This window comes from Ursus arctos, unplaced genomic scaffold (genome assembly GCF_023065955.2).
Source record: "Ursus arctos isolate Adak ecotype North America unplaced genomic scaffold, UrsArc2.0 scaffold_20, whole genome shotgun sequence".
NCBI classification, from domain to species: Eukaryota; Metazoa; Chordata; class Mammalia; order Carnivora; family Ursidae; genus Ursus; species Ursus arctos.
The window spans coordinates 49,102,535-49,116,322 of record NW_026622875.1 but is presented as its reverse complement, the minus strand read 5'-3'; the positions used below and the strand labels follow the sequence as shown (position 1 = coordinate 49,116,322).

Below are 13,788 nucleotides of genomic sequence, written 5' to 3'. Positions count from 1 at the left end.
CTAGAATGGGAGTGTCAATCCAGTGCCTCTTCTATGTATTGCCCTTTGGAAGCAGATAACATGCCAGGTTTCAAGGTTCACAGCTGGAAAAGAATTTTACCTCAGGATGAATCATTGCTCAAGTCTTGCCTGTACCTAAGTGTCATCTAACGATGATATTTAGAGGAGATTTTGTACTCAGAGTTGATGCTGGAATGGGCTAAGATTTTTGTGGTTGCTAGAATGGGCTGAATATGTGTTACATGTGAGAAGGACATGAATTTGGGGAACCAAAATGTGAAAGGTTTGGGCTGAGTTGTGTCACTCCAAAATTCATGTTGAGGTCTTAACTCCTGTACCTCTAATTGTGACTATTTGGAGATAGGATATTTAAAGAGGAAGTTAGGTTAAAATGCGGTTATTAAGGTGGACCATAATCCAGTATGACTGGTGCCCCTATAAGAAGAAATTTAGACATTGACATGTACAGAGGGGAGACCACGTGAAGACACAGGGAGGAGACAGCCATCTCCAAGGCAAGGAGAGAGACCTCAGAAGAACCCAACTCTGCCAATACCTTGATCTCAGACTTCTAGCCTCCAGACCTGTGAGAAAATTAAATTCCGGTGTTCAAGCCACCTGGTCTATGGTACGCTGTTATAGCAGCCTTGGCAAACTAATATACCTATCTATATGGCAATACCACTCTGTTTTGATTAATGTAGTTTTTTTTTTTTTTAAGATTTTATTTATTTATTCGACAGAGATAGAGACAGCCAGCGAGAGAGGGAACACAAGCAGGGGGAGTGGGAGAGGAAGAAGCAGGCTCATAGCGGAAGAGCCTGATGTGGGACTCGATCCCGGAACGCCGGGATCACGCCCTGAGCTGAAGGCAGACGCTCAACCGCTGTGCCACCCAGGCGCCCCTGATTAATGTAGTTTTATGATAAAGACATTCCATAATGAGTAGAGATAGGGAGAGCAGATGTTCAAGCCTCGTTCCTGATCTTAAGGGAGAGCATTCAGTCTTTTTTTTTTTTTACTATTATTCTTGCTGCACCTCTAGTTTATTTATTTATTTTTTAATTTAAATATTGTTAGTTAACATACAGGGCAATATTGGTTTTTGGAGTAGAATTCAGTAATTCATCACTTACATACAACACCCAGTGCTCATCACAACAAATGCCCTCTTTCAACATTGAGTATGATGTTAATTTTGTTCAGATTTTCTTTCTCTTTTCTGAAAATGCCCTTTATATAATGGAGGAAGTTTCCTCATAGTCTTAGTTTTCAGAGGGCTTCTGTCATGAATGGGCATTGAAATGATCATGTAATTTTTCCATTTTATTTGTTCATGTGGCGAATGCACTGGTTGATTTTTGAGTGTTGAACTAACCTGGAATTGCTTAGATAAAACCCACTTGGTCATTATATATAATAATCTTTTTGAAATCTTGCTGGATTGGTTCCACTAATACTTTATTGAGGATGGTTGCATTCATGTTTATGACGGTCTTCAGTTCTAGACAATTTTGGGGAATTATGTTTTTGATTTCATACCAGGTTGCAGCCATTCATTAAAAATGACTTTTAAAAATATAGTTTCCCATAATTTCTAGGTAAGCACTGCTGGAAGGTGTTCTTATGAAATACCATCTTTTCTACTGCTGAGAAAATGGCTAAATAAGATTATTTTACTATGTTTTTTCCTTTTGCAGAAGAGAGCTTATTGATTTCTAGTTTATATTTTATAGCCATGTGATGAAAAGTTAAAGGAATATAGTATATATAAGATATTTTAAAAAGTATTATAATATATTTTATTTTGCAATTACATACAATACTTACAATTTAAAACTTCAGGTCACAAAAATTTAGAATTTTTGGATCCTGTCTTTTGGCATTTTGTGGAAATCCACACTAGCCCTCTTGTATGCTTCCTTGTGTTGAAAAAAGTGATTTATGTATTTTTTTCTAACTTAAGGGTTGGGTGGGATGAATGAAACTGGCAGGTACTCAGGGACCTTCTCTCTTTCTCTCTCCAAAATTGTCTGTAAATGTTTGCTGAATATGAGAGCAGAGCTAGATACTACCTTAGATCAAGCTGTATTAATTCTGTGTTAATGACAAAATGGGTTGATTTTTGTCCCTGTAGAGCTTTCCTCTTGCCCTCAATTTGTGGTCTCTCCTTGATTTCTCAGGTCTTGTGTCATCGTCCGTGCTTGGTATTAAATCATGGGGAGGAAGCTGGACCTGTCTGGTCTGACCGATGATGAAACAGAGCATGTTCTCCAGGTGGTTCAGCGAGACTTCAATCTTCGAAAAAAAGAGGAAGAACGGCTAAGGTGAGATGCTTCTGTTGCCCTCCTGGGTACCGTGAGACAGCTTTCCCGAGAGCGTTCTTGCTGCTAGCCCTAAGTTTGAAGTCTTTATGTTATGTACACATACTTATGTTTACAGGAAGAATGCCCTGTCCTTTGTAGAAAGGTTCACCAGCTTCAGCGGTGGGCACCATAACGTCAGTTCAGAAACGTGACTGTTCACATTCCCCATCAAGGTGTTCTTTGGGCTGCTCACCCTCTACATTTTTAGCTGTAGGAAGCTTGTGATGACAGTGGCTGTTTTGACCTTGCTCTTGGCTTTAAGTTTCCTGTTGGCAGATATTACTGAAGAATAACCAAAGTGTTAGGTGAACAATTCTTGAGAGAATTAGACTCAAACCTGTACAATCTTCTGCTAGAGAGCTCAGCTCCTGTGGTACAGGAAAAGAGCTTGGAAGACCTGGGACAGGGAAAGGGCCCACTGGACCAGAGTGTGATCACCTGGCCCAGCACCATCCACCTAATTTTATAGAGGAGGAAACAAGCCCAGGGAGGAGCCCTTCTGACTCTCCAGTTGGTATTTCCTTGTGGAATGTTCCAGGAAGTACTGTTGTTCCTCAGTTGGGTAGAAATGTCTAAATGTAGGAGAAGTCAGAGTGATCGAAATGAGGTTATGTGTTTGGTCTAGTGTGTAGGAACTAGAGGGTAAGTCATCATTAGCTGTCCTCATTCATCTGTCTTGGGATTGCCTGGGTTTTTCATGGTATCGTCTTTTTCCTTAGCCACTGAGCTCAAAACCCCAGTCTTCGTAATTCCTCCCCTGACTTGGTCCCCACACAGGGCTGAGCCAGGCACTGTTGATTCTGCCTCCTCACCATCTGTCCCTGACCTTCCCCGAGTCTAGCTTTTTTCACTGTCATCCTGGGAATTGCCATAATCTTTATGACCTTCTGCCTCCACTCCTCCAAGTAGCCAGGGTTGTGCCCATCTGAGCCCCAGCCAGGTCCTTTCCCACTCAGCCTGAAATTGGTGTGGATTGTTTTCCTTTTCCCTTGAGATACCTCAGACTTGCTGTTTCTTTACAGTATTTCCTCCCTTACTAGATTGTAAGTACTGTGGTGTAATTATCTTTATTTTTACCACATTTTCTTTGTCTCTCGTATTATTTGTATTCGATATGTAAGACAAAAAAGCCCTGTTAATTAAATAATTAATTGACTTGCAGACAGACATTGTTCAAGCAGTTGGGTAAATGGTGAGCAAAACCATTCTTTATGCTGTGGAGTTTATATTCCAGAGCTGAGCTGATGAATACCATAGCCACCACTCATGGGTGGCGACCGAGCACTTGAAATGTGGTGAGCCTGAATTGGGATGCAGTGTAAGTGTAATAGACACACCAGATTTCAAATTTAGTACCAAAAAAGGTATAATATCATATTAATAATTTTATATTGATTTCACTTTGAAATGCTCCTGTTTTGGCTATATGAGGTTAAACAAAAAACATTAGAAGTAATTTTCTCTGTTTCTTTTTGTTTTCTTTAGTATGGCTACTAGAAAATTCAGAATTATGTATATTTCTCACTTTATATTTCTATTGGATAGCGCTGCTCTAGAGGGGAAATGAACAAATAAAAATGTATTTACATATATATTCGATAGTGGTGAGAGCCAAGAGGAAAAATAAAGTAGGGAGGGGGGCAGAACCTGGTGTGGGGTGCAGGTGCTGTTTTTCTATAGGCTGCTCAGGGAAGACCTCTCTGAGGACATTTGGGCAGAGATCTGAAAGAAGCGAGGGAGGGAGCTGTGCTGCTATGTAGGGTGACATCAGGCATAGCAGAGGGAACCACAAATGTCACGTTTCTGACTCAAGGACATACCTTGTATGTTTTCTGAGGAGCTAGGAGGGAATGAGCCAGGGAAGCATAGTACAGAACAAAGTCTCAGCAATAGCCTGAGCCCAAACCATGTAGTAAGTACTGACTCTATGGGAAAGCCCTGAATCTTACTCTAGGCTGAGGAATCACAGAGTTTTTAGCATAGGAGTGACATGACCTGACATCTGCTTTATAGGGTCACTATGGCTGCTCCGTGGGGAAAGCATCATAGAAACGCAGGATAAGCAGCAAAGGAACTGACAGGAGGCAGCAGTGCAGGTGAAAGGTCATGCTTTCTCAAAGCAGGGGAGGGGCAATGAGGTGGTGAGTGGTGGTCAGATCCTGGATATATGTCAAAGGTAGAGCCTTTAAGATTTGCATTTCCTTATTGGGATAGGCAACATAAGAGGGAGAGTCAAGGAGGACTGTGAGGTTTGTGGCTTGAGTGACTGGGAAAATGAAATTGCCTTTCACTGAGTGGAGAAGACAGAAAAGCAGAGAGTTGGCAGGCAGCTGGAGCTGAGAGCCCTGTCTTTTTTTTTTTTTTTTTTAAAGATTTTATTTATTTATTTGACAGAGATAGAGACAGCCAGCGAGAGAGGGAACACAAGCAGGGGGAGTGGGAGAGGAAGAAGCAGGCTCCTAGCAGAGGAGCCTGATGTGGGGCTCGATCCCGTAACGCTGGGATCACGCCCTGAGCCGAAGGCAGGCGCTTAACCTCTGTGCCACCCAGGCGCCCCTGAGAGCCCTGTCTTAAGCACCTTCAACTTGGGATCATTTTTAGACATCCAAATAGAGATGCTAAGTTGGCATTTGTATATTTGCATCTAGAGTTCAGGTGGGAAATCCAAGCCAGAGATAAAAATTTTGTAATGGAAATGGTCACCAAAGGTCAGGAGAGTAGGCAAAGCTGGGCCATGTAATACCAGTCAACACTAAGACTATTTGGAATTTGTGGCCGCTAATTTACATTGAGACCAATTTCAGCACAGTAGTGTGTGTTTCTCCTGCATCATTCAGCTTCTCCTCTCACCAGGACCAACAACAAGAACGAGGTCTCCCTCAGTTTTATGCCCCAAGCTCTAGGCACTGGGGCTGGCCCAAAGTAGATATGCCCTAAATATCTGTGGAACAGATGATGGATAAATGTAGATTGTCTGTCAATCTATATGGCCAACTTTATGTGTGGCTTGAAGAATCAGTCTTAATATAGGAATCATTAAGACCATCTGTGTATCATGCTTCATCTCCTGGAAACTCAAATATTGGCAAGCCACGAACTTATTTAGTGTCTTCTGATTGTGGACACTTGTCTTAACTCCACTGGAGTCACATGCTGGTCTCTGTAGAAGAGTTGCTTTGTGCTTGGTTTGGGGAGAAGTGTTTTAAATGCAGTGAAGTTGCCACTGCAGTAGCTTGATAAGGTGGGTGCCATCTTTCTATTGAGGTCATGTGGCCTTAGTAGCCAGTAGTCAGTGGCTTTGCTGCAATTCCACACAAATGCATGTCATGGGAACCTGAATGTGCTGGGGAAAGAATGATACTTGAAGCCATCAGTGCCTAAAGAGGAGTGACACAGCACCTCTTCTGGTCCTGGGAGTGGATGGTTTTCCTCTGAAGACAGCCATCACTACTGCCCCTGTACTCATGACCCAGTCGACATGCCTCCATGGGTGCCTACCAAACTCTGAATGATTTTGGCATAGGACCTTACTGTTGGATAAGAAGAGGTTGAGACAACACCACCTCAAAACCAATGAACTCATCAAACATTTCCCTCACCTTTTCCATATTGCTTGGGTTTACGGTGCATGGGAGAGTCTAGGAAGCTCTGTTATAGTAGGCATTTTTGAATTCTTTAATGTTTGCTTTAATGAACATAAGACTCAGAATGGAGGATTTTTAATTTTAAAGTTTTAAATTGAGTTACATGTCTTTTCTCCTGACTAGCTGTTTTTTATTTACCTAGTAGTTTCTCAGGTGAGCTTTCGTGAGGGTAGCTGTTGGGTGTAGAGGTTATGCATTGTTTCTGATGATCTTCAGGGTGGACATAAAGTGTACGGACATAAAGTACATAAGTGGTGGAAGTGTGAATTAAATGTCCTCAGAACATAAGGAGAAGTAGTAGGGCTGAAGAACTCAGCATAATTAGGTCATTGAAAGGAGAACTAAAAGGTGTAAAGCAGTCACTGTGAACTGGCACTTTCCTGGGTACTCTGCAAATTCATCTTATTGACTCCTCACAGGAGTCCCTGTAAGGTGGATCTCCATGTTACATGGAAGTACCTGAGCAGAGAGAGGTTGCAAGGCTTGCTCAGAATAGCACAGTTCTTTGGGGGTAGAGCCAGGATTTTGTTTCCCAAATTCTTTCAGTTCTATAGATTACATTAAACCTTTTCAAAACTGCCTCCCTCCCTTCCTTCTTCCCTCCCCCATCCCTCCTTCCTTCCCTCCTTTATTCTCTCCTTCCTCTCCACCCACTCCCCCATCCCCTCCCTCCCCCTTCCCTTGCTTTCCCTTTCCTTACCTTTCTTTTCTCTTTCTTTTTTTGTGGTTAGGATTTTGTTTAACCAAGAGATAGCCAGAGATGGTGAAGAGAGCCTGGTTTTAGAGTTTGGAAATGTGAGTTTGGGTCTTAGCATGAGCCCCCAACCTTTGGAAACACACTTAATCCTTCAATATAACTTGCTCCTCTGTAAAATGGGACTAAGGGCACCTGCCCTATCTAGTCCATTATGTTGTCGTAAATACTGAAATAAGTGATGCATGTAAAAGTGCTTTATGACTTGTTAAAGACACATGAGGGTAGATGGGAGTAACTGACATAGATAGGAGGAAAATGTTGGCAGGTAGTGGAAGCGCCATGATTTGGGGGAGCCTTCCATGATGGAGAGGTAGGACGGCATCCTCATGAACTGGAGCAATGGGCAGGTAGAATGGACAGTGTGCACCTCTAGCCAGGATCTCTCTCCTAAGTTCAGGCCTGTAGAGTTTGCCCTGGAGAGTGGGAGCACAGGTCTTCCAGATAGCTCTCTCAGGACATCCCACAGGTGCCTCAGTCTGCTGTGCCCAAACAGTGTCCTCTCCCAAGGCGTGAAGGGTTGGGGAGTCACAGACTCTGGCCTGACTTTGCAGACCAGCTGGCTCACAGGCCTTCAGCAGGAGGAGCCCCAGGCTTCTGCAGGGCCTTTGGGATCTTGCAGGCGTACCCGGGCAGTCCCATATAACTTAGGGTGCTCTGGACAGACTTAAACAAATATAATGGCACATATTAAGTGACAGTTATGCCTCTCTCCTCAGTTTATTCCTAGGTTAAACTGCCTTGGGCCAGCTTGAGTTGTGCAGAACATAGAGTCAGGCGTGGCTTTTCATTTTCAGTGGAGAACTCAAACCAACCATCATTATATTTTTGTATATAATTATATTTTTGTTTTTTAAGATGAAGGTCACATATGCACAGAGCTGACACGTATAGTTGAAGTGGGACAAATATATACACAAATGTAACCAACACTCCCCAAAAGATACAGAACACTTCCATCATCTCCAAAATCTCCCTGCCTCCAGTCAGCCCCCATGCCTCAGTGGTAGTGACTGTTTTGATTTCTGTCACATGGGCGGTACTCTTTAGGATCTGGCTGTTTTGGCTCAGCATGATGCCTTTGAGATTCATCCATGTTGTTGCGTGCGTCAACAGTTGGTTCCTTTATATCACCGTGCTCCATGGTGTATGTTCCTTGCTCTCGCAGCTCGTGGACCCATTCTCCCGTTGTTAATTGTATCATGGCCAGTTTTTAGCTGTTCCAAACAAAGCTGCTATAAACATTCTTGTCCAAGTCTTTGAGTGGACTGTGTTTTCATTTCTCTTGAGCAAATACTTAGAAGTAGAATTGCTAGGTCTTAGGGAGGTATACGCAAGTAGAAAGTACAAAAAAACACTGTGTATCCACACCAGTTATAGCAACTACCATCATCCAAAGCCAATTGCACACATCGTGCTGTTTTGCCGCAAAATACTACATCATGCATCTCAGAAAAGACATTTTCTTACACAGCATAATATATTTTAACAGCTAACAAAATTAAATAATTCCTTACTATCCTCTAATATCCAGCAAATTTATCCAATGGTATTTTTAAAAAAGTCTTTTTACAGTGAATGTCTTCAAATCAGAATGGAAACAGTGTCCACTCATTAATTTAACCATTTTGAATTGAAAGTCCCTTACTTTTGTCATGACTTCTGACTTAAATCAGAAGGCAAGTGGTACTGGGTGTCTGTGGGAATAGTTCTGATTTGTTCTTATAAGGCAGACTTAGAGATGGAGCTCAGTTTTTGTTTTTGTTTTAGAGAGAGAGAGAGTACAAGTGAGGGGGGTGGGGCAGAGAGAGAGAACCTCAAGCAGACTCCACACTCAGTGCAGACCCCGACACGGGGCTTGATATCATGACCCTGAGATGATGACTTGAGCTGAAATCAAGAGTCGGATGTTCAAACAATTGAACATCCCAGGCACCCCTGGAGGTTAGTTGTGTTGTAATTTTCCCCTAAGAAGGCCTTTTTTCACAATTTGTTCCATTGTTCTCCCTTCAAATTCTATTAAAACATTTTTTATTATGTTGTGTAAGTTACCATAAAGTACTTCGTTAGTTTTTGATATAGTGTCCCATGCTTCATTGTTTGCATTATAACACCAAGTGCTCATTGCATTACGTGCCCTCCTTAATACCCATCACCATGCTAACCCATCCCCCCATCCCCCTCCCCTCTGAAACCATCGGTTTGTTTCCCAGAGTCCATGGTCTCTCACAGCTCGTCTCCCCCTCTGATTTCCCCCCCTTCATTAAAAAAATTTTTTAAATCCATAACTTAAGTGTTCTTTTTCTCTCCAAAAACCATGTATTTAGATTGGCTGGGATATTTTAACAAATGCAGAAGGGACAGCATAATTGTTATGGCAGGTGAGTGGAGAAGGGCACTGTGGGAAGTGTTATAGCTACCATTTTTTCTAGGACTCCCAGTGAGTGGCGAGAAGAGTCCCGTTCCCCACTCCCCCCGCCCCAATCCCATCACAACTGGGATGTATACATCAGCTTCTGTGTGTACGCACACTCCTAGGTTTTACTTTATAAAGTGATTCTGTGGACTCCGTATCAGTAAGATTATGTGCTTTCCCAGCACATTTAATCCCATTAAACCTATATGTAGAGTGGGACTGTTTGAGGGAAGACCGAGGACTGGATGGGCCTGAGGATGGTAGATGTGCAGTACCAGACAGTGGAGGGGCCCTTATTTACAAGTTCAGGAGAGTGAGTGCCACTTGCATTTCTCCAAGACACACATAGCATTAGAGCTATGGATGGAAGATGTTGGAAAACAAAAGACATGTTGATTCCCACTCCTACCTCCAGGGACCTAATCTAATCAGGTAAATGTGTGTAGAAAAGACACATTATACTTGGTTAATTTTATTCTTTTTCTTTTTTATCAGATGATTTCGTGCAAACAGTAGAAATCAAAGTGGTAAAGAAGACCTTATAATGAAAAGCACATATCTTCTGCTCCCTGTTGAATTGTTTTGTTCTTAGTTCTTGGTCTTCCTGGCATTACCTCCATAGACCTAAAGAGCATGCTTATGTTGCTATTTCATAACTAATGAATTAATTTTCGACATTTTTCAATTCTCTGTTCTGAATGATTGGGGTTTTGCTTACTTATACTACTGTTACCTTTTGTTTCTTGATGTTTCTTGTACTTGTTCCTTGATATTTCTTGTATTAATTTTCACTTGGTTTTCTATTGGTGGTCATATTTCAGCCTTAAACGATATACAGAAATCTTTGAGTCTCATTCCATCAACTTTTGCTATCCCTTCTTGATTCTTACCGTGCAAATGTGCATATCGGCGCACCTGCCTTCCCTCTACCCCTCCTTCTGCTTTCTTTATCTCCCGTCTGTCCCTGCAGTACCTTTACTCTTACATGTCCAAGCTTGAGACCATTCACAGGCTGTTCTGCAAACATATTTGAGCCTCTCCAGTTTTGTTCAGAAGTTGACGCTAATGTTGAAAATCGATAAGCAGCCCTTAAGTAATTATGATGGAACATATTGTCTGTGCTCCCTCTCCTTTTTTAGAACTTCACTGAAATCCGTAGGTGGCTGATTGTTCTCCTCCTTTTCTCTTTACTTTTATAAATTAATTGCACTTTTCTTTCTTTGCTGTCATTTTGAAGTAGTCTTGGGAAGGAGGAGAGGCTGCTAAGTGTTTGCTTCGTCTGTCATCTGGATTTGCTAGTCAGGGCCGTGAGGCCCCTGGGGAGGGTACAGAGATGAAGAGCACTCCAGCATGCGACATGAACTCAGAGCACCCTCTCGGTCAGACAGTGTGGATGTGAATCCTTCTACCCCTTCTTCCCTTAGGCTTGTTACCCAGCCTCTGAGCCTTGGAGGTCAAAATGAGTCCCGGAGAGGCTGGGTCATTGCTGTACATCAACACTATCTATCTTCAGGAAAGTTGACATTTCTGGAAAGTCTGCCCTGCTTTCACCTCACCTCTGTGGATAGAGTCTTGGGGGTGGGGGGAGGCAACCCATGCCATGGACCCTGTTCTCGCTGTCTTAGATTCATCCCCAGGTTCCCTAATTCCAGACATCAGTGATGCCCACTGAGAGACACACCCTCTCATGGATTTCAGGTTTCTACATTTTCCCTGGCTTGATTGCCCTCTCTGCTTCTAGTGTTGGTCTCTTCGAGTAAACAGGGCTAAGTATATTGTGTCTACACGGGATTCAATGAGAAGAATGAATGAATTCATATAAAAACTCAGTATATTCGACACTGTCTGCAACGGTGTGCCATAGCGGCTAATGAGATTCATCATCAGCCCTAGAAGTTTCTCTATTCCCTTCTTTCCTCAGTTGTACAACTCGTAAAAAATCTTTATAGAGTAGAAAACAATAACCAGACATACATGCTGCATTGAAGGCCATGCTGTTCTAGAAGCCTTACCCAACCACTTTATTTCTTAGAATTTGAGTTTCTGGGGACAGTGGGAGTGTGGGAAACCAGCTGGGATCAGTGTGGTGTGTATAGCAGCTCTGAGCCTGGCACCAGGCACCCATGGAAGTTTTGGGCCAGCCGGGATTTTGATGACATTATTTATGGCAGCAGTAAAGCCTTAGAGGAGGAGCGAGGCCGTGAGTAGGGAAGAAATGCTATATATAGCTTCCTCGGCTGTCGGCAGACTAGCAGACAGACCGCCACAGTGCAGTATGGCTGGGGGTGGGGATGGCCAAGTCTTGTTGTCTTTGTTGTATTGCACATGCTTCCTCAGTGACTCAGATCCAGGAGGCCTGGCATCCATTTGCACATGCCAGTCTCCCCGTGGTAGCCCGTGGAGGGCACGGCCACCAACTCGCACATCGTCCCTACTCAGGGACTGCACTTGCTTGAGTTTTGGCCATGTGGCTGGGTGTTCCCTTCTCTCCATCTGCCTTTCGGTGTTTCTGGCATATTTAATTGTAAGAACTTCTGTTTCTTCTGTTACGTAGCAGCATATCGTGATGTTCTGTTAATATCCGCTCAGATAAACAATTAAATTAGTAAAATAAATAAATGAAATGTCATCTGTATGGTGGAGAGAGCGAGTGCTCACCACGTATTTCATGTGTTCTTGCACATTTGCCAGCCTCCCCTGCTGTTAGGTCAAGGCCATGTAACTAGGTCTGGCCAGTAGTCTGTGGGAAGAAAGGTATGTGTCACTGCCAGGCTAAGGCACTTAAAAGCTGATATTCCTCCCTACCCCCTGCCTGCTGTGGGGACCATGGAGGCCTCAAGTTGAGACATGGCATCACCAGATGGACAGAGCCTGCTCTCTGAGACATTGAGGGAACAGAGATTCTGATGTCCAGAAGGTGACTTTATGTGACAAAGAAAGAAACTTTCGTTGGGTGAAGTCACTGAGTTCTTGGGGTTCATTTGTTACAGCAACATACTCTAGTAGTGCTTTAACTAATAGTTTCTGGGAGCTCGAAGGGACCCAAGGATTCATTATACCCCACCCTTGGCTTTGCAGCTGAAGAAGCAGGCTTAGAGGGTGCATGGGCAGATAGTGGTAGAGTCTGGCCAGGACATGAGGTTTCTGATGCCAGAGCTCCTGGTCTTCTTCTGCCGTCTGGCCCCTCACGTAGTAGAAGATACCATGGAAAGATCTCCAGACGCACAGTAGAATCATAGTTTATACCCTATGATTTCATATTGTCAGGCACGTTTACAGAGTGGTTTTAAAAAGTGACTGTTAATTGCACAGTACTCTGACGTTCACATGGAGTCCTGCAAGCATTTATGAAATAGCCACAGCCTTTAAAATTTCTCATTTAATACATGCTTGCCAGAAGCTAGTTAGCATGTGGATAACTTCCAAATGTTTGCTGGTGCTCTCGTAGACTTGGTCTGTGGTGGAGCAGGGGTTAGATGTAATGAAGTGGTTTCCTGTAACTGCAACTGGCCATTAATTGTCCGGGTTTGCTGAACAGACAGTGTACTTAAGCCTACCACGGACTCTGGGGCCAGGCTGGGCCAGGCCAGGGGAAGGAAAGGAGGGAGGGGGTGAGACAGGCAGAGCACTTCCTGCCTGCTTTTCCTGGTGAGAGGCTTGGTGATGATAGTAGGCAAGCTGCTCCCCCTTTCTCCGTGTTAAGGAAAAGGAACCAGATTCCCCTGGAGACCTGCTTCCTGCTGCCTTGGTGGTCTCAGTTGCTCCCTTGCTGACAGGACCTGCACCTGCTTTGCCACCAGTGGGGAGGGCAGCATTCCAACCCCCCAACAGTCAGGAGTCAGGTCTAAGAGTCGTGAGGAAATAAGTAAGAGCTGCCAGGCGTGTGGACGAACCACTGCAGGGAAGCGAAGCATCTCCCCAAACTGGAAATGGTTTGTTTCTCGTCTGTTATACAGACGCTCCTTTGAGGCTTAATCGCCGTTTTTTTAAGACGAAAGAACACAGTGCTTTTAATAAAATGAGTTAGTGATCTTTCTTCATTCAAAATTCATTTTAATTTTAAGCAAATTAAAATTTTATTGTAAGAACTTAATTTTTCAAGAAGTTTCTTTTTCGCAGAGTAAAATGCCTTAGTTCCCAGCGTCTTTTGTTGGGACACTTTAATTGATCTAATGAATTAACAAATACTCCTGGTTATATCCTTCTATGAAGCTGGAAGTCTGACAGCCTTGTCTTTCCTCAGTTGGAATAGATGTGCCCTACGGTTTACGAAATAACTGAGCGTTCACAGAGTGCCTCTGCCCTGTCATCTGCGCACTGGCCCTTTGTAGCCCTTGAGATTCCACACCGACACTGCGGCATTAACCTGTCTAGTTAATGGGTCTGCCATCTGGGAGGGGACAGCAGGAGTTCTTTCCTCTGTATTGGTAGATCAGATTAGCCCGCCAGTCACCTGGCCGAGCTCTGAAAGAACAGAGTCCAGAGCACATACATTTTATGTACCTGTGTTTGAGAGTGTCGTTGTAATGGGGGAAGGCCCAGTAGGAGTCAGAACTGGGAGATGCCAGGAGACAGCCCAGGGACCTGCGGAGGCTAGTGTGGGGACCT

At 43.5% G+C, this 13,788-nt stretch overlaps 1 protein-coding gene across 5 annotated transcripts in view; it reads left to right on the top strand.

The window, feature by feature from the left end:
- MYRIP (myosin VIIA and Rab interacting protein) overlaps window positions 1–13,788 on the top strand; it is a 355,695-nt gene that overhangs the window by 50,881 nt on the left and 291,026 nt on the right. For all 5 annotated transcript variants that reach the window (XM_057315911.1, XM_048216130.2, XM_026496775.4 and 2 more), the window contains exon 2: window positions 2,184–2,327. In XM_057315911.1, the coding sequence (XP_057171894.1) occupies window positions 2,218–2,327 (110 nt within the window). In that variant the 5' untranslated portion in view covers window positions 2,184–2,217. The remainder of the gene's footprint in view (window positions 1–2,183; window positions 2,328–13,788) is intronic.